This window comes from Lasiodiplodia theobromae (assembly GCF_012971845.1).
Source record: "Lasiodiplodia theobromae strain AM2As chromosome Unknown scaffold_25, whole genome shotgun sequence".
Classification (NCBI taxonomy): Eukaryota; Fungi; Ascomycota; class Dothideomycetes; order Botryosphaeriales; family Botryosphaeriaceae; genus Lasiodiplodia; species Lasiodiplodia theobromae.
This window is the reverse complement of record NW_023336458.1, coordinates 586,252-606,320: the sequence shown is the minus strand read 5'-3', so window position 1 is coordinate 606,320 and position 20,069 is coordinate 586,252. Positions and strand designations below refer to the sequence as shown.

Here is a 20,069-nt window from a genome sequence, read left to right as displayed (position 1 = left end):
TGTGGTAATGGGACAGATTGGCCTGCAAGAAGTTCCGTTTTCGGCAACTGGTCTCCGTTCCAAACTGACGAAAATTACATCATACGACAGCCGTTCAATTTTGCGATGAAGTGGGTATATGGAAACTTAATCACAGGCGTTCGATCGGTTAAAAATCACTACGGCTATCCTGACTTAGACGGAACGAAGGAACATGTGATGTTTCTCGAAGTGCCCCTTGCACAAGCCCTCGAATGTACGCCAATCATTGAAGAGGCGCTGGCCAGTGTGACAGTTGATCGGAGATCCGGTCAAGTCATTGACTTTGTGATTGAGGAGGAACCGATGAATACTACCGAAGCATGGACAGACGTCTTTATCGGTAGTGGCGACGGACCGTATTACAACATCACAGTCAGGTAAGAACAACAGATTTGTCATCAATATTTTCGACCTGGACTTCTGTCAACACATTAGCATTAGCTGATGAATCATAGCTATGGAGTACTCTTCATCAATTCTTTGTTGAGATCCGCCAACCTTCGAGGATACCAGGGTAATATTGAACAAGCCAACTCGGGAGCGTATGAAGAAATTTTGGGAGATAAGACGTTCAACATCAGAGACACGGAGCGTGGTCTCAACCTCGATCTGATGGCATACGCTATGTATTCCCTGGTGGACAAAGATCCGCTCGCCCTACTTGATGCCAAAACCATGGAGGCAACGGCACAGAAAACATTCACCACCTTCTTTCAGCATTTTGTCAGCAGTAATGTCCCGTTTGAGACCGGGGGCTGGGCGTATCAGCCCATCAACTACACACTACCGCAGTGCTTATGGAACTTCACCGGGCCCACCACCTGCAAGGGCCCAATCAGGTGGCCAATCTCACACACCAACCGTACAACCACTGCTGAGATATCGACCGAAATCGTGCTTCTGAAGACAAATCCTGCGGCGGTATGGCTCAGTGTAGCGATCTTAGTGTGGCTTATAGCGACAACTGTGGTGATAGCGGTAGTGCAACGAAGGTATTTGAAGAACTTGAAGGGAGACGTGGCTTGCGTAGCTGATACCCTCGCCCTTGTTGGTGGGAGTGACAAATTGCTCAAACTGTTGCAAGACCGGCGAGAGGGAAGATTTGAAGAGAGTGATGCGATCAAGACAAGGTTGGGTTGGTTCAAGGATCGTGATGGACAGTCAAGATGGGGCATCGAAGTGGTTGATTGTGAAGATAGTGGGAGCACTTAGGTCATTCTTCCCTTTGACACCCTTAACACTCTTTCCGGCGTTTTATAGTTCACCTCCCTGAGTAATTACTTTGTATCAGGTAGCATGCAGCAATAAAATGAAAGTTACAGCCGCTTACGTGGTATTTGCAACCCCGTTGTAAACGTGGTATTCGGTAACCGGCGGGTAATGCCTTTACCGCCGCCATCTCCCTCCGATATGATGTAACTCTCCTCCATAACCACAACACAGAATTTGGAATTCGAACATCCCATACTTTGCTGATCTGTTCCACCGCTCCGCCACCTTCTCACCTTCCACCCCAAACACACCACCACCAAGCAACCCCTCCCAATGGCCACCCAAACCCCAAACGACACCCAACCTCAAACCCTCCACCTCGTCGGCATCGGCGTAACCCACTCCATCGCCCCACCCATGCACAACCACATTGCCCACTCCCTCAACCTCCCCTGGACCTTCCACAGCACCGAATGCGCCACCATCAACGACGCAATCTCCCTGGGGCGCGCCCCCACCACAGCCGGCCTCGTCGTAACCATGCCTTACAAGCAAACCATCATGCCGTGCCTAGACGGCATCGACGACCTCGCCACCATCATCGGCGCCTGCAACAACGTGTACCGGGACCCCGCCGGGCAGCTCCGCGGGACGAACACGGATTGGCTGGGCGTGAAGGGGTGTTTGTTGGAGAAGGGGGATGGCGGCGCGGCGAGTGAGGGGGCGCCGGGGCTGATTGTGGGCGCGGGGGGTGCGAGTCGTGCTGCGTTGTATGCGTTGAGTGCGCATCTGGGGTGTGGGACTGTGTACGTGCTCAATCGGGATGAGGGAGAGGTGCGGGATCTGGTGCGGGACGCGCAGAGGCTGGCTTCGCCACCGGGGATTGTGCATGTGACGAGTTTGGAGCAGGCGAAGGCGCTGGATACGCCGTATTACGTTGTCGGGACGGTGCCGGATTCCAAGCCGGCTACTGAGAGCGAGCTTTTGGTTAAGGCGTGTTTGGAGGAGTTTCTGTCGAGGCCGGAGAAAGGTGTTTTGTTGGATATGTGTTTCAAGCCGAGGAGAACTAGAATGATAAAGATGGCTGAGGGGTTGGGGTGGTTTACTGTGGAGGGGACGCACGTCATTGGGTACCAGATCGAAGAGCAATGGCGCCTGTGGGCGGGTGAGGAGAGGGTTAAGAAGCTAAACCGGGAAGGGGCATGGAAAGTTCTCTTGGAGTCCGCAGATGCGAGTCCTGCGATCAATTTCTGAGCTTCTAAGGATGTCATATTTGTATAAGAAGATTCAATGCTAAACTAAAACTTCACTTGTGCTGATGTTGAAGAATGGGATTTCTATGCTGCTCAACCATTCATGTCTTGTTCAACCCAAGACGCTGCTCGAGCTTCTTCCACGCCGCAGCCCCCCTCCTCGCATGCTCAGCAGGCACTCCCTCGCCCTCCTCCGCCATCGTCCGGGAGAAGAGCTCCATCGATACAAACCCCTTGTACCCCAAGCCCTCTATAATCGTCCTCGCAACCTTCTCCACCGGCAAGTAAGCCCCGCGATCCTCCTCATAAATGAACGCCCTCGCATTCCTCGACCAATTCATCCTTGCCGGGTTCCCCTCCACATGGAACGGATGTCCCTCGACAAGCGGCTTCTCCATGCGCTCCGCATCCACCACCTGAATATAAAACACCTTCTCCACATCAACCTCCTTCACCATGCGTTCCATTGACTCCTGGAACTCACGGTCCGCATTCGGAGTCTTCCCATCCGGCGCTGTAGGATCCGCCCAGACACGTCCAGCAATGTTAAACGTATCAAGGCAGACGCCAAAATTCGGCCGGTCGACCAACCGCACCACCTCCCACGCCTTCTCCCACGTATCAACATGCGTCCCCCAACACAGATTCTCGTACGCGAACCGCACGGGCGGCTGCTCTTGAGCACCCAAATCCGCCAGCTCACGCATATCCGCGACCGCGACCGCGAGATCGTCTACCAGTTGCTCCTTCGGCAGGAAGTTGGCCGGGATCTGGATGGTCTGGGTCCCAAGGACCTTCGCGAGCCGGAACCACAGCTTCGCCTTCTCGATGCGCTGGCGATGCTGGTCGCGGTCGAGTAGGCCTTCGTAGTGCATGAAGGGCTGCAGGCCGATGATGGTGAGGTGCAGGGAGTCGCAGAGCTCACGCGTGTGCTCGGCTGCGCGGAGGAGCTGGTCCGGTGTTGGGGTGGCATCGGATGTGCTGGCGAGGTCCTTGGCGAGGTAGTCGAGATCCTCGTAGAAGATTTCAATGCCTTCGAAGCCGTGGGTGGCGGCCTGGCGGAGCTTGGTGTCGAAGTTGTGCAGCCAGGCGCGGCCGAGGGACATGGATGCGATTGCTGGGCGGAATGATGTCATAGTTTCTGCTTTGATGGTGGTGAATTGGGCTTGGGAAATTGCAGAGGGAAAGCTGAAGGTCGGGCTGGGCTGACGCAGAGCTGGTGGTGTTGCTAAGCTCAATAAAAGCGGGGGGTGGCGGGGTTACTTTAAGCGGAAAAGGATTCTGTGCGGGGGAGAAATGGTCGGGAATGCGATCTGCGGGTGAACAAAAGAAAACAGGATACCCGGTGGTTGACCTGGTAGACAGAGGGATTCATTGGTGTGCTGCATAAGCCTTCGTTTCTATTGGTGGAACTGTTACAAACGACGGATATGCAATTGGTGATGATTTGGGAAAAAGTAAAGGATTCGTGACGAATACGATCTACGCCCTGGCTGCAACTGCCGCATGCATCCCCTCCCGCATTGCCGAAACAGGCGCAGGTTTCCCAGTCCATAGCGTGAACTGCGCAAACGCCTGCTCCTCGAGCACGTCAGTCCCACGGAAAACCTTCCATCCATCCATGGCCCCGGCCACCTTCATCATACCCGTTACCTGCGGGCGGTAAGCCATCTCAACCAGCACCCCTGGTGCACCCTCGGAAAAGATCTCCCTGGGAATCTTGTCCTCTGTCAGATCGTCGGCCGGAATGCACGGGACGATCAAAAAGAACGAATGCCGTTTATCCTTCGCTAGCTCTTCCAAGCTCCCGAAGACGCGGAAGGGCGTTCCAGGAAAATGCTTCATCATTTGGACAGCCTTCTCCTTCGTCCTGTTGACAACCACAATCTCGGAGACGCCCAGAGTTTGGACAGCATGGCAGGCCGCGCGGGCGGCACCACCAGCTCCCAGAATGAGAGCGGAGATGAACTGGAAGTTCCCGACTTTGCTCCTCTCGATGCAAGACTTAATTCCAAGCCAATCCGTGTTATCGCCCTCCAGAACCCGTTGTCCGTTCGAGTCTCGGACCACAATTGTGTTGACTGCTCCAATGCGTTCTGCGCTCGGAGAAAGGAAGGAAAGTAGTCTGCAGACCTGGAGCTTGTGCGGGTAGGTGACGGAAGCGCCGCCGAAGTCTGGACAGTTGATAATTTGTTCGACCGACTCGTCTACTGCTTCACTTCGGTGAATTGAGTAGTGGTGGGGTAGTCCGAGCTCCTTAAACCCGGCATTGTGAAGGGCTGGAGACAGCGAATGAGAAATGTTGTGGCCGAAGATGTAGAAGTTCCGCTTCGTAGAGTGGCTTTCCGGTGTAGAGCCGGATTCATTCCGAGGTTGTTCACCCATGGTTCTTGAGTGTCGATGCTGGAGTGTTTGGGATTGGACCAAACTTTCGGTTGTGTTAAATGAGGCGCGTGAGTCACAAAGGAGCGCGTGAGTCAATGTTATCCATCTCCAATGTCTAGGACCATCTTTGAAGCAATGCGCAAGACGGCTAAATGCACTTCCGGGGTACAGTGAGGTTTATGGGAAAAAGAATTGTTTCAATTGTCTTTTGCCGTGATCTTCGTGGCGTCAGCCAACCCGCTGTTACAGTTTTTGACTCAGCATGGTAAAGCACGGACAAGGCCAAAAGAGTCCTCTGTAATGACAGATTCGAATGTTTCTACGGCAATTACCAAACCAAACCAAACCGTGACCGGCCAAACCCAACAATCGTCGGCCTAACCCAACTTCCTCACCAAAATCTACCATCTTTTAACCGCAGCAGAACTTCAACGAAATTCAACTCTGAGTGCTTTCTTACTACTATAGCAATAGCTAAGCCTATAGATATCGATTATAACATTTTGTGAATGCGAAGACCAACCTGCACGATCTAAGATTTGGGTTTGGGATTTTCTGCGAAAAAGGAGTTGAGTTTGGTAATTTACCCAAGGTTGGTTCATGGCTCTCTTGTCTCCGTCCGACCGCCTGCAAAGTCACTATACGGAGTAACTCTGCTCCATGCACCCGGTTAAGAGAGGCCAAAGACATTTTCCGCTCAACGTTTACTTACATCCGCTATGTTTGACCTTCACCCGACTGTCCCTTTGTACCTCTTGAATACCTCCGTGCGCATCAACTTCCGAGGTGCCTTTCTTCCGGTGAATAGCTCAAACTGCCATATTGCTTGTTCCGGCAGCGTCTGCAACGCGTCGACCACGATCCACCCCTGTCTACTTCTCTCCCGTGCTTGCTTCGCCAACGGAGTTTCCAGAGTGTCGTACGCCAGCTGTGCAGACATTAGTACATCAAACCCAGAAGGCCACGGTGTTTAAGAAGATACATACCTCAACAAGAACGCCCCCATTGTGACTCCCAAGCCAGTCTGGCGGGACAGTCAGGTCCGTCGACGCCCCGGTTTCGGCAACGCCGGGCACGCAAGACACTATGATCGACGGCGGCTGGAAACCTTCCGGCCACGGTCCTAGCGATGGCAGGATATGCAGCGAGCAATGCACGCTGTCTGCTGTCTCTGGGTCAACTGCCATCGCCTCGTCGCTGCCATGTCCGAGCTGCACATTCACTTGCTTCCCTGACTCCGTGGCCAGCGTCTGCCGCTGAAAATGCCGGGCCATGGCCTCCGCATGCTCCCTCGTGCGGTTGTAGACAAAGATGTTCCGGACCCCGAGCCGCAACAATGCGAAAATGGCTGCTCGTGCCATTCCGCCAGCACCAAGAACCAGTGCCGTAGAAAGAGGTTTGACGGCGTTGATAGGCGAAAGGCTGCGGCGGATGCAGGTGACGATGCCTTTCCAGTCCGTGTTTTCTCCGTGCAGCGCATGCACCGGGCCTGCGCGATTGCGTCCGAGCGTCGCGCCCGACGCGGCCAGCCGGACGGGAACCAGGGTGTTGACTGCGCCGATGGCCTGCGCTTCAGGGCTCAGTGTGTCAAGGAATGGAATGATGTCTTGCTTGAATGGCATTGTGATGCTGGCGCCGCCGAAGTGCGGATCGTGCGCCAGGGCGTCCAGATCGTCCAGGGATGACCTCTGGATCAGGGTGTATTCGTGCGGCATGCCCAGGAGCTTGAAGGCGGCGTTGTGCATGGTTGGTGATAGACTCCACGCGATGTCGGCGCCGATGATGCCGAAATGCATGCGGTCGAGGACGAAGGATGAGAAGAGGGCGTTTTGAGCCTCGGCGACAGTGAGCAGGTGATGATCGGAGGATGATGCGGTGGAGCTGTAGGTCCGAAGAACAGGGTGCGTGACGGGCGTGAGGATGGGGTTGAAGCAACACGACATGCGGCCGAGTTCGCCGGTGTTGTAGGCGATCAGCGGCACGCGGCTGCGTCCTCGCTCTTCCCGTGCCGCCCTGATCTGCTGCACTGAGACGTTGTCGTTCGCTGACTTGGCCGGCTGGCACAGGCGGACGATGTCGCATCCCAGTTCCTCAGCACGACGGAGGATTCTCTGCCGGGACTGGCCACACCATCCATTGGGTCCTGGGTCGGGGTCGTAGTAGTGACCCATGATTTTCGATGAGCCTTTGGACTGTACGAGTTTCGTTATCCTTTCATCGTCGAGGCGCAGGTCCACGCAAAGGATTTCCGGGCACAGGCGAAGTGCGAATTGTAGTAGGTCGCAGTAGAGAGCTTCATTTTGCCAAGTCCAGTTGGATGGTGTCATTGGGAGTTGGATGTCTAGTGTGACCGGAAGTTGGAACATCCTTCTGAGTAAATTAAGCTCTTTGCTTATCGATCTCGCCAGCCGACTAAAAGCCTTCTCCCCGACTTCTGATGGAGCTTCCAGAATCAGGCTGATGGAATCGACGGATAGGTCGGTTTTGCACAGCTTCGGCATCAATCTAGTTGTATCCGAAATCAGCAGATTCAAGGTGTAGCAAAAGTCATCCAATTCCAGTCGTCCACTGCTGATGCCGTATGATCCTAGTCCAACCGAAGTACGGATGATTCTGTTTTCCACTCTTGACAGGAATTGTAGGAAATCGCGTTCCACTTTCTTCAAGACCAGGGAAGCTGGAATTTCTTCTGGTATATTGCCGTCATAGACAGTCCGTTGGTCCACGTTGAAGAATTCGAGGTTGGATATCGATCGGAACACTGGGCCGCTCTGTTCCACCAAATTGGTAATAACCTCAAGACTGCATGACCCGATGCATCTTTGAATCTCTTTCGTCTCGCGGTCGACAAAAATCACAGGATGGGCCCTAGCAAATTCCGAAAGCAAGCGTTGGCCTGTACCTTCCACAGACCCAGGCCCACATACGATGATGGCCTTGGACGGCTTCTCGAGAAGCATGGAACGTGTCATCTCGATTTCTTGACGCCGATACTCCTCTGCTCCATGCGCGTTCTTGTAGGCTGCTCGTGATAGCCCGGTGCGCTGAAAGAAGTATCGGTCGGAATCGACCAAGGCGTAGCCCAATGCACTTGCTGCCATTACCCCCAGGGTGGATTTTCCAGTCCCGCGAAGGCCGACAAGAACGATTGACGCATCATCTGCCTGCGGGCTGCAGTTTCGGGACTCTGACGACATTTTCGATTGGTGGATGAATAAACAGTGTTGTCAATGTGCTCGTTGTATTTTTACTGGTGCTATTGGTCGGGAGTATACGTCATACTCTGCAAGTGAGCAGGGGTACGCGCTGGGGCCAGTTCGCGAGGTACACACGCCGGTCGCCGTCTTCGATTGTTTTCAAGACTTACCAGGGAGGTAGAGCAGAAAACACGCTTTCTCTCACTCTACTGTATCTTTAGCTACCGAGGTGTTGGTGGGGTGGTGGAAAGGGCCGAAGAGCGGCTAAAAAGTATCCGTCTTGGCCGAAACCCCGCACTTTGGCGGATAAGATTTCCCCGCCCGTCTCCACACACGATACTGTCAACACCATCGTTTGAGGAGCAGTTCACAAACGGGTCGGATTCAGCAATCGGATAAGCCCTTATCATGGCAACTGCACGGACGCGACGAAGAACTCAGCCTCCCTACGAAGCAAGCGAAGAGGAAGAGCCACGCCGGCGTAAAAGAAAAAGGGTTTCGCAAGCCTGCGAAGAATGCCGAAGAAGGAAAGACCGCTGCGATGGCCGGCAGCCAGTTTGTCGGCCATGTACTGAGGAGGGCCGGGAGTGCGTCTACAACTTCAAGAAAAAACGCGGACTACCAACGGGTTACGTGAGAGCATTGGAGCTTGCACTGGGGCTGGTATTCCGTTCGATCAAAGGCAGCGATCAATTTGTTGCTGGTTTGCTACAAGGTCAATCTCCGGTACCTCGAATATCGTACTCGTCGCCGAATACGTTTCAGGGCTCCTCACCAGTTGCCGCACTACTGGAGTCTTGGCGCCAGAGTGCCGTCTTGAAAGAGTTGGAAAAGGTCCTGCTCGCGGGGCAAACCGAAGGAGAAGAAATATCCGGAGATACTTTGGATGCCAAGTTCGAGGAAGCGATTTCGGCAATACCATCAGCAGAAGAAGTCGCTCCGAGCAGTCCCGCCCCACCATCACCGGCGGCCACCAATTATCCGATACGGGTAAGTGTTCCAGATGCACCACCCGAACAGCAACAGACGTCTTGTCCCGCACCAACACAGGAGCCTCTCGCACCAGCACAACCGAAGGACAATACTCCATCTCTTCCCCCTAATTGGTTCCACCTGCTTGATATTTACTTTACCAATACACACTGCTGGTTTCCAATTGTTCAAAGGCATGAATGTCTCCGTACAGCACATCTCCTGGCAAACCAAACTACCGCGGGTTCCAAAGACCCAATCACACGTGGTGAACGCAAACTACTCTGGGCTATCTTGGCCCACACGGCTCAGAGTAGCCAATCCTCTGCGATGTCTCTTCCCGATGACCAAGGAAGTCAGATCTGTAATCAGCTTCGTGATGAAGCAGAAAGTTTGATTACGAACGACCAATCAGAACGAGACATTGACGACGTACGGGCATTCTTAATTCTTGCTCTCCTATACATAGGCTGCAAGTCCTGGGCAAAAGCATGGCTGTACGTCGGACAAGCCGTCTATCTTGCCGTTGACCTTGGGCACATTGCTCGTAGAGCGGGCCTAAGTCATGGAATATACGATGACAACCGGAGTCGAACTGTTCTTGGATGCTTTGTACTGGAGACTTTGATTGCCGCCCGCCTGAACCGGCGACCATACCTGCGGCGCTCAGACATATGTCTGACAGCGTTGGAGCCAAACGGAATTGAGGAATGGGAGCCATGGCAGCCACATCGAGGCTTGACTATCGCCTCCTCTGGCCTGCATTCTCCGGGACACGTTTCAAGCACCTTCAACCAATTTGCTGTTTTGGTTTGTGTATTGAATGACATGATAACAGAGTCAACTGAAGATTTACCGGGGTACCCTACTCCTCAGGTCATCAACAGCATCGAAGGATGGGCCGAACAACTGCCGACTCAGTGTCAGGCCATCTTTCGTGGAGAACCTTCCAGGGTAGCCATCTCACCGCAGATCCTCAACTTTTCACTTGCTTTTGGAAGTATCACATTCTCCCTGAAGTCAAGAAACGCATTAGCAACGAATGATTCTTTCCATGATTCTCCGCTTGAACAGAAAATGGACAATGCATTGAGAGTCGCTGCCAGGCAGATCGATATTCTCGGGCCTGAACACCTCCCTACGGTTTCAGAGACATACCTTTCCTTGTTTGAACAACGATTTTCTGTTCGAAATAGGCTCTTGCATGACAACCTCTCCTACAGCAGCACAATCTGCGACAAGCTACGAGGTAGCCTCGAGAAAGTTTGGCAGAACAACAGATCATTCCTCAGCAGGATGGAGAACCTTTCACAAACCGAGCCATCATCGAGTGATGTACCAGTAATGGTATCACACACCAGTGCGAATCCGGTCACCCAGAATATCACTCGTCCAAACACATCAGCAATCTGGACCGATCAATTCACCCATCCACGAATGGTTCCTGCCCATGACGGCCATGCGAGTCAAGCATCGGACGCATTGGAAAATCACCCCAGTTTGGAGCCCCCACCAGGCAATGATGATACCCTCTTCGAAGCTCTTACCCTCCTGGATCCTGTTGACTGGTAAGAATTCATTCCACCAATACTATTTGCTACGCTTGTCCTGACATATCGTTCCAGGTCTGCGAATCCTCCAGGGTTCATGCAAAGTCTTGGCCTCACATCTGATGTAATTCCTGCCGAGTTTGAATCACTCTTCCGATAGTACAGATTCCCATCTTGAAGACATGTTTCCTCAGTCTTCCTTGTATAGTCTTCGAATCACATGAATAATTTATGCTCTCAGAGGGGCCTTTATGCAAGAGAAAAAAGGCGGGTTTGGTTTGCGTTTTGATTCCCCCCATCAATGTTTTCAGCAAACGCATGTGTAAGAAAAACATCTTCGATTCGAGAGAGCGATGCTTCATTGATAATTCAAAGAAATCCGGGATCAGGCTACGGCAAAGTGGGTCTTCGATATCGTCTTTCGATGCTTTGGTGTAGTTAATGCCATGGAAAATGCCATCGTGGCGAGCGGAACTCCCGAGGACCGACCTGAAGGCGGTGGCACAGGCTCTGAAACTAGAAAAATTTGAACTGCATGTATTGGCCGATTATCCACGCTCGATTATTTTTCCTCAACAGAAACTTTCAGTTGAACCGAGCCCTCGAGCTCAACTTGCAGACAACCACAAATAGGCTCACGTACAGGATCCGAGCAATAGGCGGGAAGCCAATCAGCATGCCAGAGAATGCTCCGGTAAGCATGTGGCTATCGAAGGTCTGGCCCATGCACCAGTGGCTCGTGGATTCGCATCAGGCCTGCCTGGGCCCCGCGCATGACGAGCGCTCTCACGATCTGTGTGCCCATCGTCTCCAGACCGAAGACTGGACTGATCAATCTCGTGTGGTTGTGAATCGCGTTCTCGCTTGACCTTCCACTCAGCCCTTTTCAGCCCTGCTGGGCGGACGCATGCAAGAGCGTTGGCAACCCGCTTCATCGCCTATACGCCGCTGTTTCAGTTGACGCCAGCAACGAGCCGGCAGCTGCCAACTTCAACCAGGAAGATCAACCTTCATGCTGCTGCAACGGCGAAAACGAGACGGGAGAGGCGCTTAAAATGACGCTTGGGAGGGGTACGTCATAGGCGGATCGTTAGGGCCAGACCGCCTGCAGCCACATTGGGGGGAGATCGCGGTAACTTCCATAAGGTTAGTGCGTACACGCGGTGCGCAGGAGCGCTAGCTTGAAGGAACATAATGTGGAGACCCCGCAATCCGTAGTGGTTGGTGACCAGCGCACCGATATTTAACCTAGGAAACTGCTCCGACGAGTGTGAGTGAGAATTTTATTATTTGCAACGGCTGGGGAAACATTAAACATTCCATAGCATGTTACACATTCAGCCCAAGATTAGAACCTTTATCAACCATCAACAACAGTGGCTGTTATATTTTAGCCATCTCCCATGGCGGAATTCATGCCGCTTAGCGCTTGGAATGATTTGTAGCATGAGCCGAACTAAAACTCGTTTGTGCAACTAAACGAAGACTAAGGACGAGGTCTCCTGACTATCTCTTCCTGCGTCTATCTCAGTCACCTTCCAGTAGTCTACCGACCCGCTAATTCGTGCTCTTATCAAGGTTAACCAGACACACTCCGGTGGCGATTAATTCCTTCGTTACTGGACGAGCTCCAATAAGCGCCCTGGGTGGTGGCCCCGAGGTGGCTTGCACACCTCGCGCTGGAGGGGGCACGCGAGACCAAGGAAAAAACAAGGAAAGGAGTACAGGGAAAGCAGCCAAACATGGAAGGCACCTTGAGTGCTTCCAATGGACACAAACGTCAGCTGTCAGACATTGCACTAAAGACGCCGCATCGCGGAATGCCGAGCCTTCCCTCCAGCTCCAGTATTGCCCGTCTCAACCTTTCGTTCTCCGCCACCTTACTCGCGTAGCGGTCTTGCATGCGGTCGCGCTCTGCCTCCATGGTCTTGATGTAGTCGATGGCGCTGGTCAAGATCTTGGCTTTCGTTGGCCGAGCACTGGAGCCGTCTGCGTACATATCGCCCGGAATGTTGAGCGCTGGAATGGCGTCTCGTAACCGCGCGAACATGGCTACCATTCCATGGCGATACTTGCGTTCAACGCTCACGTGCGGGACGGGTCCGACTGGAGGTCCAATTGTGACCTCTATTGACGCAGAGGTTTCGGTGGGAGAAGAGTTGGCAGTGCATGTTCCGGAAGTAAGTCCAGACTCTGAAATATTGGCTTGAGGAGACTCGGTGTTTCTTCGTCCGCATGCATCTGAGCCAGGAGAATTCTGGTACAACTCCCCTTCGCCAATGACAGGCTTGACAGGTTGAGATGATACAAGGGACCAGATGAGCTCGGTGGGAGGAAGGGTGGACGTCTGATTCAGTTCGGGAGGCAAGTTGGACACCTGTATCTCTGATTAGTCGTTGACGAAAGTTCAGCCCATAGCTTTGCCGCATCATACATTGTTTTGACTGCTTCCATCAGCTGTGGGAGAAGACGAATGCATCGGCCCTGAAGGATTCCCAGGACGCCTTTGTTCGGTGGGGCCGAACATCGGATCCCACTCGACCCACTGAGCATCGTGAATAGGGGGGGAAGTGAAAGGAAAAGAAAGCCAATCCTCAGGAGAGCACTGGCCCTCCGGAATGTTAAAGGTAGAATCCATCTCCGTTACAGATCATAGGGAAGTGAACGAGCATGTGTTGGCAATGAGCGTGTTCAAGTTGGATTTAGTTCTGTCATCCAGCTGGCACGACCGCAAGCCGCTTATATTCAACGGGAGGCCAAGCTGCACTGGTCCGCAAACCGAGTGTGCGTAGCTCACGAAGGATCACTGACACGGCCGTTAGCTAAGGCAAACACAGCCTCGCGACGGAGCCCCAACTTTTCCTTTTTGACAAGGACCCTGCCGCCGCCAATGCTCCGTCGGTCCCTGCGCTGAAGGTCCCACTACGGGCCATGCGGCTTGGGTCTGTGGCTGACGGAACCCTGGCAAGGGCCGTGTCGGTCCGCATCTCCCTTGTCGTGTCAACGTGGGTTCTTATCAACGCTGCCAATGAGTAGGGCTGCCACATCGGATGCTCCCGGTATGTTGTCATGCTACTGTTTCAGCACTTCCATGAGATCTTCACGCCGCCGTTGTGGTTACGCCCACGCTTGAACCACGGCAATTCCTCCCCATGACTCCATGATCGGCATATCGCCACGTGTACGCCCGACGCTTCCGAGAGGTTAGCGTGGATGATCGGCACGCAGCATATGGTCGCGGCGATCTCGTGCATTAGTGCTTAGCCCTACACCATAAACCCGCACTTCGCTCATACTACAGGCTCTCCATTCGTCCGAGCCACAGCGAGCTGTCTCCGATAGGGGCTGACATCTCATATCCCTGAGCAGAACCCCTTGAGACGGGATAAGGCGTGGACATCCACCACCTGAGGGTTAATTGATGGCACCGGGCCGATGTCATATTGAGGACTGGAACGTCGGAACCATCACGGCCATTCAGCCCTTTCTCTTTCTCCCAAGTCTTGGAATAGAAACGAGACGGGGCACAATTCTGTGGACCCCGAGGCGGGTTTGTCTCCACGCGGCCCAGTACAACAGAGTGGAGCAGCATGGTCAGGCATTTGCTACAGTCGCATTGATCTGCAGATGGACGGTTTAGGATCAGAGAACGTTCCCCCTATGCGGGCGATTTGCTCGCTGACACTGGGATTGTGTTTTACACAACCAGGCAGGTCAAGATATGTCTATCAGGAGACACAGCCGGCATCGGAAGGGAGCCCTGTCTACCTGGGACCCGGTTGCTCACGTTCCGATCAGACGACGATCACGAGAAGGGGCATGTCCAATAGATACGCGCGGAGCGCTGCCAACTGATCCGCACGTCGAAGATGACTTCCGGCACCGGCCTGCACTGCACGAAGACCATTGTGTGCAAACTCTGCGCCACCGAGTTCGGACGCAGCTGTAGAGCGGGGGTGTTGAAAATGACCGGCCAGTGCGTGGGCGGGGAAGTTGGCGGGGTAGCGGGGAGGAGGGGTCTCGCCCCGTTCCGCAAATCCTGTGTGTATGTAAGTACAATGGTACATTCTGGTGCCAAGACCTGGGTCACACCACCTCTGTTGCCAGCGAGGACAAATGCTACAATATCTCGATATCAGTCCATGATGGCGACTGGAGGAAGAAGACAGAATCCTCTCACTGAATCGTCTCCCCGTGGATAAGGTCGGCAGTTTATGTCAAATATGAAAATCGGCTGATCGGTGAGGCTTTGACACTGGAGTAGCATGGCCGGTCGCTACCAACCTTGAATACTTTTCCTTTATCCGTTCCCTTGCATGAGACATTCACATGAAGCCAATCAGCACTTGTAAGAGAAGGATGTTGATTAGTTTCGTGACAATAATCTAGCCTGTTTCATGGAGTTGTAGGCGCTCTTTGCTGTTTTAGCATCAGTAGGAGTCAGCCTTTCCCTCGATTGGTTTAATCCAAAGCCATTTCCAAGACTTCAACCCGTATCGATAGACCATTTCTAGATATATCATGAGACTTGGCACATGGATGCCACGATCGGCCACTGTACCGGCGCCCCCTCAGGCTATTTGCCAGCCAATATCATATGATACCAGCAATTCGCAAGACGCAGATCTGATATAAAGACCGGGCGGTTCCGCGCTTACCTCGCTCCTCAAACTTCCCCTTACTATCCGCAATTGATCCCACTCACCAACAAACATCCAACTTCACACCACAATGGCCACACAGGCAACCGCGCCATTAACCCCTCCCCACGAGGGCTCCCCCGACAACCTGTACCACGTCAAACGCTATTTCTGGTACCCGACCCCCAACCACACCAACTCCGTCCTGCAGCCCTCCATCCGCGGCACCTTCGCCAGCCTGCCCGCCGCCAAGAAATTCGCCTCGCAAGCCCTCGCCGACGAAGGGTACCAGCCGGGCCAGTTCCAAGACCTGCAGCTGCGCCGAGACTCCGGGACGGAGTGGACGTTCGGCGACGACGTGATGGTGTACGCCAAGACGATCGAGGAGGGCACTGTCACGGTCGAGCTGGAGACGACGCCAAACAGGGTCGGCAAGCTCTCGCTAGAGGGACCCGATGAGCGCGTGAAGGATTCGCTGTATTTCCTGGTGCAGACGGTCATTGATTACTCGCGGGACTGGTCGGTCGGGAGCAGGCGGACGATTGTTGAGGGCGTCTTCCGCACGGTGGAGGAGGCGAAGGAGAAGGCTTTCGATATTCTGCTGGAAGCGAACGGGGAGATTTCGAGATCGGACTTCGCTGAGTACAGCGAGAATCGTGGGCAGGATGATTGGGAGTTTGACGATAATGTACTGGTGCATGCAGTGGGCCAGAATGGGTTGAATTTCCTTGTCGCGATTGTTAAGGGTGGGGAGCCGTAGGGGGCAATTCGGTTGATTCATTTTTCTGTCATTCCTTTGAACTGGTCCTCATTCTAGTTCGTTCTGGTGACAGCATGGAAACTGTTTCCCTGGAGGCTACGGCATCTCTTTCTCTCATATCTGGGTTCGGTGTATCTTTTCTCACCCCCTCAATCCCCATTCCGACTGGCAGAGGTTTAGCTTTGATCTGTTTCCTCTTGCACCCTCATTCAGGCTAATCACCAATATAATTACGGGAAGAACCGACAATCAAACAGAGCGACAAAACTAATTCCATGCATTCAACGTTACTGACCCAATCTAAGCTCTCACCCGTCTGACCATTGCCTCCTTCCTCTTTAATCCCAACTTGACTTTTGGAACCCTGAGCATATGGTTCAAGATCGAAGTCGGCATCCGGAACACAGTCTCCCGAAAGCAAGTCCTCGATTTCCAGTCATACGACACCCCCAAGGCTCGCTGCATGCCACCCTCACTCCCACAAACCAACAGCCCAACAGGAGGCCTGGCAGCCTGGAACAACGTTACCGTCAATGTCCCCGTGTCGACGAGTGTGAATATGCGTTGCTCCCCGTATTCAGCCGTCTTGGCATCGTCCGCCATCTGCCGCACCTCTTTGTCCGTCTGGACCGGGTCAAGCCCGATGCATTCGTCGTAGTCTCTAAGTGCGTGCCTTGAAAGAGGTGTAGCCCATGGTGACCATCTCAAGTGTCCTTTTGCTGCACCGAATACTCTTCGCTCCACCTCATCAAGAGGTAGATATCCCTCGAAGCCGAAGAGAGCAGGGTCTGCTTTCCGTATTCTTTCTCGCATCATTGCCTGTAACACAACCGGGGAAGGAAGGGCGAAAGCCGCAAAGAAAACCCCAACAATACCTGCAGTGCCAACAGAGATGCCAGGATCGAAGTGGGAAGAGATGCCGAGACTGCACGTAGCGATAAGCAGGCAAAAGGTTAAGGCGAAATAAATGTACGCGAGCCAACGAGAACAGCTATAACGTGACGTTTTCTGGACAAGGTAAAACGACTTCCAGCGGATAGCAGCGCCCCACATACCGTCGATTATAACTGCATCGTCATCGTGATGATCGAGGTAGCCGACCTGGGCATCGTCGGACAAGTCGGCTCGTTGTTTACCGTTCCCTTTACTCATTTTTTCTCCGCCGCAAATTCCTGCACAAGACTGTCAGCTGCAAATGGTTAATTCAAGGCTCATGTCTCCTCTCACCTGCAACTTGAATAGAAGGGTAGATGTCCCAAAGGCTCACGCTAAACGCGTCGTTCATAGCCCACCACTCCTGATCAGGCTGTTCTGGAAGAATACAAATCAGGCGCTCAAGAAGCTTTTCACTGTTGTTTGCAAGCGACAGGCGTGCAAATGCTTGGAATGCGGAGTCCGTCTTTATTGGCCGCGGTCGGATGTTGGCAAGCCCCATCAGCGCATAGGAATGATCCCCATTGAAGTACTTGTTTCTTGTCGTGCGCCTATGGAGGCATTGAAGAGCAGTCGTCATCAATTCGAGATTGCTCATGTGCAAGGTCTCCTCTTTGAACCACGACAATGGCCCGGTTGGATCGGCTAAGGAGTACCTCCAGCAATGTCCAGATCCTGCTTCCCCATTCTCTCATCATGTCTGCGCCTTCTTTACCGCGAGTGACTTCTGATAGGCCAATAGCCATGCAGGTCAATGTGGCACAGCGAACGATATCGCTTATCCAGTACACTTGGTCTTCGGCATCGTCGTCGTCTCGGAAGCAGGTGGAACCAATCCAGTACGCGTCCAGGCCAGCCTTTCTTGTTGCCGTCTCCGCAATCTCATCAAGTGCCTGCATGTCTTCGTCCGAGCTGTGTCTGAACTGTTCCGAGGTATAAGCCACGAAGAGGTACTCTGGGTGCTTTACATGCTTCACTCCATGAGGCCAAGTATCAGGCTGGTCGACGCGCGCAACTTTGACCCCGTGATTTGGGCTATCTTTTTCGCCTGCGTTTTCCAGGAAGCATAGCCATTTCGGGAAGAGGGGACGTGGGGTAGTCTCTCTCGTGTTCCTGGGTGCCATCGTTTTGCCCTGAGAAGGACTAACAGTTGTTAGTGTCATTGATGAACCCAGGTGCTAGGTACGACATACGGCGAATTAGATTCCGTTGGCTGGTGTACCACGTGATGTCTTTGTTCGGGACGCTCTTCAAAAATGTTTCGTGGTACCTTTGCGTAGGTATAGTGCGCATAGTGGAATGGGGCATAATGCAAGTGCGCTCTCGGTCTTGCTGGAGAAACAAAGTACTAGAGCACTCATCAACATTTCATCTCAAATTCGCAAAGGACACATCTCCACTTACGAAGGGGCCAATGAAACTACATGCCAGGATATACTTGATAATCCCATATATCCAACCAAGGATAGTAGGATGTGGGCGTATGAGTGCCCAGTGCGCAAGACTCACCATAATGCTACCATCAGTACCAATTTTGGTGCGATGATAGGTAGAATTCCCTGAATTGCTGTGAGTCGACTGCACGATTAGCTTCTTGATGCTACCGCTTGCTGGACTGATATAGCGATCGTCTTCTGGTCCGATATATTGTCTACGAAATGTGTCCATGTGAACGTATTGCTCTTCGTTGTCATACTCCAGTGTCGCTTCCCTGTAAACGTGCGGGTGGTGACGACTAAACTTTCGTCTCGCGTTTTCAGGCTTCTTTCCAATAAGAGTCAGTGTCAGCATTTGCACATCAGTACGAATCATGAGGATAAACCAGTCATTCAGCAAGACTCCTATCTGGATTCTTCCTATGATTCTAGTGTCCCTCCATATTTCTCTTCAGCGAAAGATGCCTACCATGTTCGAAAGACGAGTCAAGGTGCTTGTTGACTATAACATAAACGGGGATATGAGATGAGTCTCTCTACTTCAAGAAGGTAGTTGGCTTACGCTTTGAGTTGCACCTTGAGTTCGATTTTGCTTAGGGCCAGCCTTTGATCCAGGTGTGTGGCTGGCTCCATGCCGCTCCGTATTGGGGCCTGATGAAGAAGGACGAGGGGTGTGTCCACTACCGTGACGTTTGTCGTTCTAAAGATTGTTGTTAACTTTTTAATGATTTGGGAAGACGATACTTCGGTGATAATGTGGAAAATAATAATGAAGAATCTCTTACATCCATTTGAACTTTTCTCGAACAACAATGTTCTAATATTTGAGTTTGGTGGTTTGATGATCCTTGGAGGATTGAGCGGGAATCCAGAGAAATAAATACTCAATAGTGCTGGAAAGAGGCTCTTAAATGTACAGCCGACTAGAGTCTGGAGATATCTTGGAGGATAGGGGCTCAGGACGTCTGTCAGTTATTCGACGTAGCACATGCATCTCCCTTGCATGAGGCTGAGTACTAGGCAAAGGCTGGTGTAACTTGCCTCATTTCACTTTGCAAGCATTAAGAAGCGGCTCTGCCGGGCTCCCATATCCCATGGCAGAAAATAGACTAAATCGATGAGTTAATTTCCGTTCCCAACTTAGCATTCTTTGCATTGACTGCATGAATGAGCGCTGTTGTACAATCACGATCGCAATTACAGTCCCATCACGCGGCCGGTGGCTAGCGTGGATTTGTTTTTTTAATCTATTAGATGCCTGTAAACTCCCGAAAACAGTAGACGCTGCGGGCTTGACCTATCACATCATCTAAATTGGCACAGTCATTCCCTGTTTAAGCCCCTGCTATTCTTCGCGCTAGCCACCGGCCGCGCGAGGGGACTGTACAGATCCAAGGCTAGCGCGTGTTCCCTTCCCGCTCTTACAAAGCTTGAACAAATATTCACGCCCCTGAGATCGGTCACGCCGATGAAATACGCAACTAAAAGATGTGCGAATAAATATTTCAATCCCGCTGAGACCTTTACCTTTATGGCTGCCAAATGTTCGATCAAAGTCCATACTTCCAATAAGATATTTGCAAGCCCTGTGCTGAGTCTAGCTTTTGCAGAAGGCAGCACCGTTTATTTTTATCTGCTCCGGCTGCATGAGCTGAAAGCATGCATCTCGCCACCTGTCATACACTCAAGCTGCAAGGTTGCCCTGAATCC

At 52.6% G+C, this 20,069-nt stretch overlaps 6 protein-coding genes across 6 annotated transcripts; 2 read left to right on the top strand and 4 right to left on the bottom strand.

Moving 5' to 3' along the window:
* Positions 1–1,566: 1,566 nt before the first annotated feature.
* Positions 1,567–2,487, top strand: LTHEOB_8176 (uncharacterized protein; the record flags this gene model as incomplete). The annotated part of the gene is made up of 1 exon (XM_035517624.1): positions 1,567–2,487. One exon carries the CDS (start codon positions 1,567–1,569, stop codon positions 2,485–2,487), a length of 921 nt encoding a protein of 306 aa, XP_035370723.1.
* Positions 2,488–2,587: 100 nt separating this feature from the next.
* Positions 2,588–3,622, bottom strand: LTHEOB_8175 (3-dehydroshikimate dehydratase; the record flags this gene model as incomplete). Its single annotated transcript, XM_035517623.1, has 1 exon — positions 2,588–3,622. The coding sequence occupies one exon, from the start codon at positions 3,620–3,622 to the stop codon at positions 2,588–2,590; it is 1,035 nt and encodes a 344-aa protein (XP_035370722.1).
* A 346-nt stretch (positions 3,623–3,968) lies between these two features.
* Positions 3,969–4,871, bottom strand: LTHEOB_8174 (Shikimate-5-dehydrogenase; the record flags this gene model as incomplete). The annotated part of the gene is made up of 1 exon (XM_035517622.1): positions 3,969–4,871. One exon carries the CDS (start codon positions 4,869–4,871, stop codon positions 3,969–3,971), a length of 903 nt encoding a protein of 300 aa, XP_035370721.1.
* Positions 4,872–5,601: 730 nt separating this feature from the next.
* LTHEOB_8173 (Quinate pathway repressor protein) lies at positions 5,602–8,068 on the bottom strand (the record flags this gene model as incomplete). The annotated part of the gene is made up of 3 exons (XM_035517621.1): positions 5,602–5,799; positions 5,858–7,642; positions 7,799–8,068. The coding sequence occupies 3 exons, from the start codon at positions 8,066–8,068 to the stop codon at positions 5,602–5,604; spliced, it is 2,253 nt and encodes a 750-aa protein (XP_035370720.1).
* A 4,302-nt stretch (positions 8,069–12,370) lies between these two features.
* Positions 12,371–13,069, bottom strand: LTHEOB_8172 (Transcription factor bhlh protein; the record flags this gene model as incomplete). Its single annotated transcript, XM_035517620.1, has 2 exons — positions 12,371–12,967; positions 13,025–13,069. The coding sequence occupies 2 exons, from the start codon at positions 13,067–13,069 to the stop codon at positions 12,371–12,373; spliced, it is 642 nt and encodes a 213-aa protein (XP_035370719.1).
* Positions 13,070–15,321: 2,252 nt separating this feature from the next.
* Positions 15,322–15,990, top strand: LTHEOB_8171 (uncharacterized protein; the record flags this gene model as incomplete). Its single annotated transcript, XM_035517619.1, has 1 exon — positions 15,322–15,990. One exon carries the CDS (start codon positions 15,322–15,324, stop codon positions 15,988–15,990), a length of 669 nt encoding a protein of 222 aa, XP_035370718.1.
* Between the last annotated feature and the right edge of the window lie 4,079 nt (positions 15,991–20,069).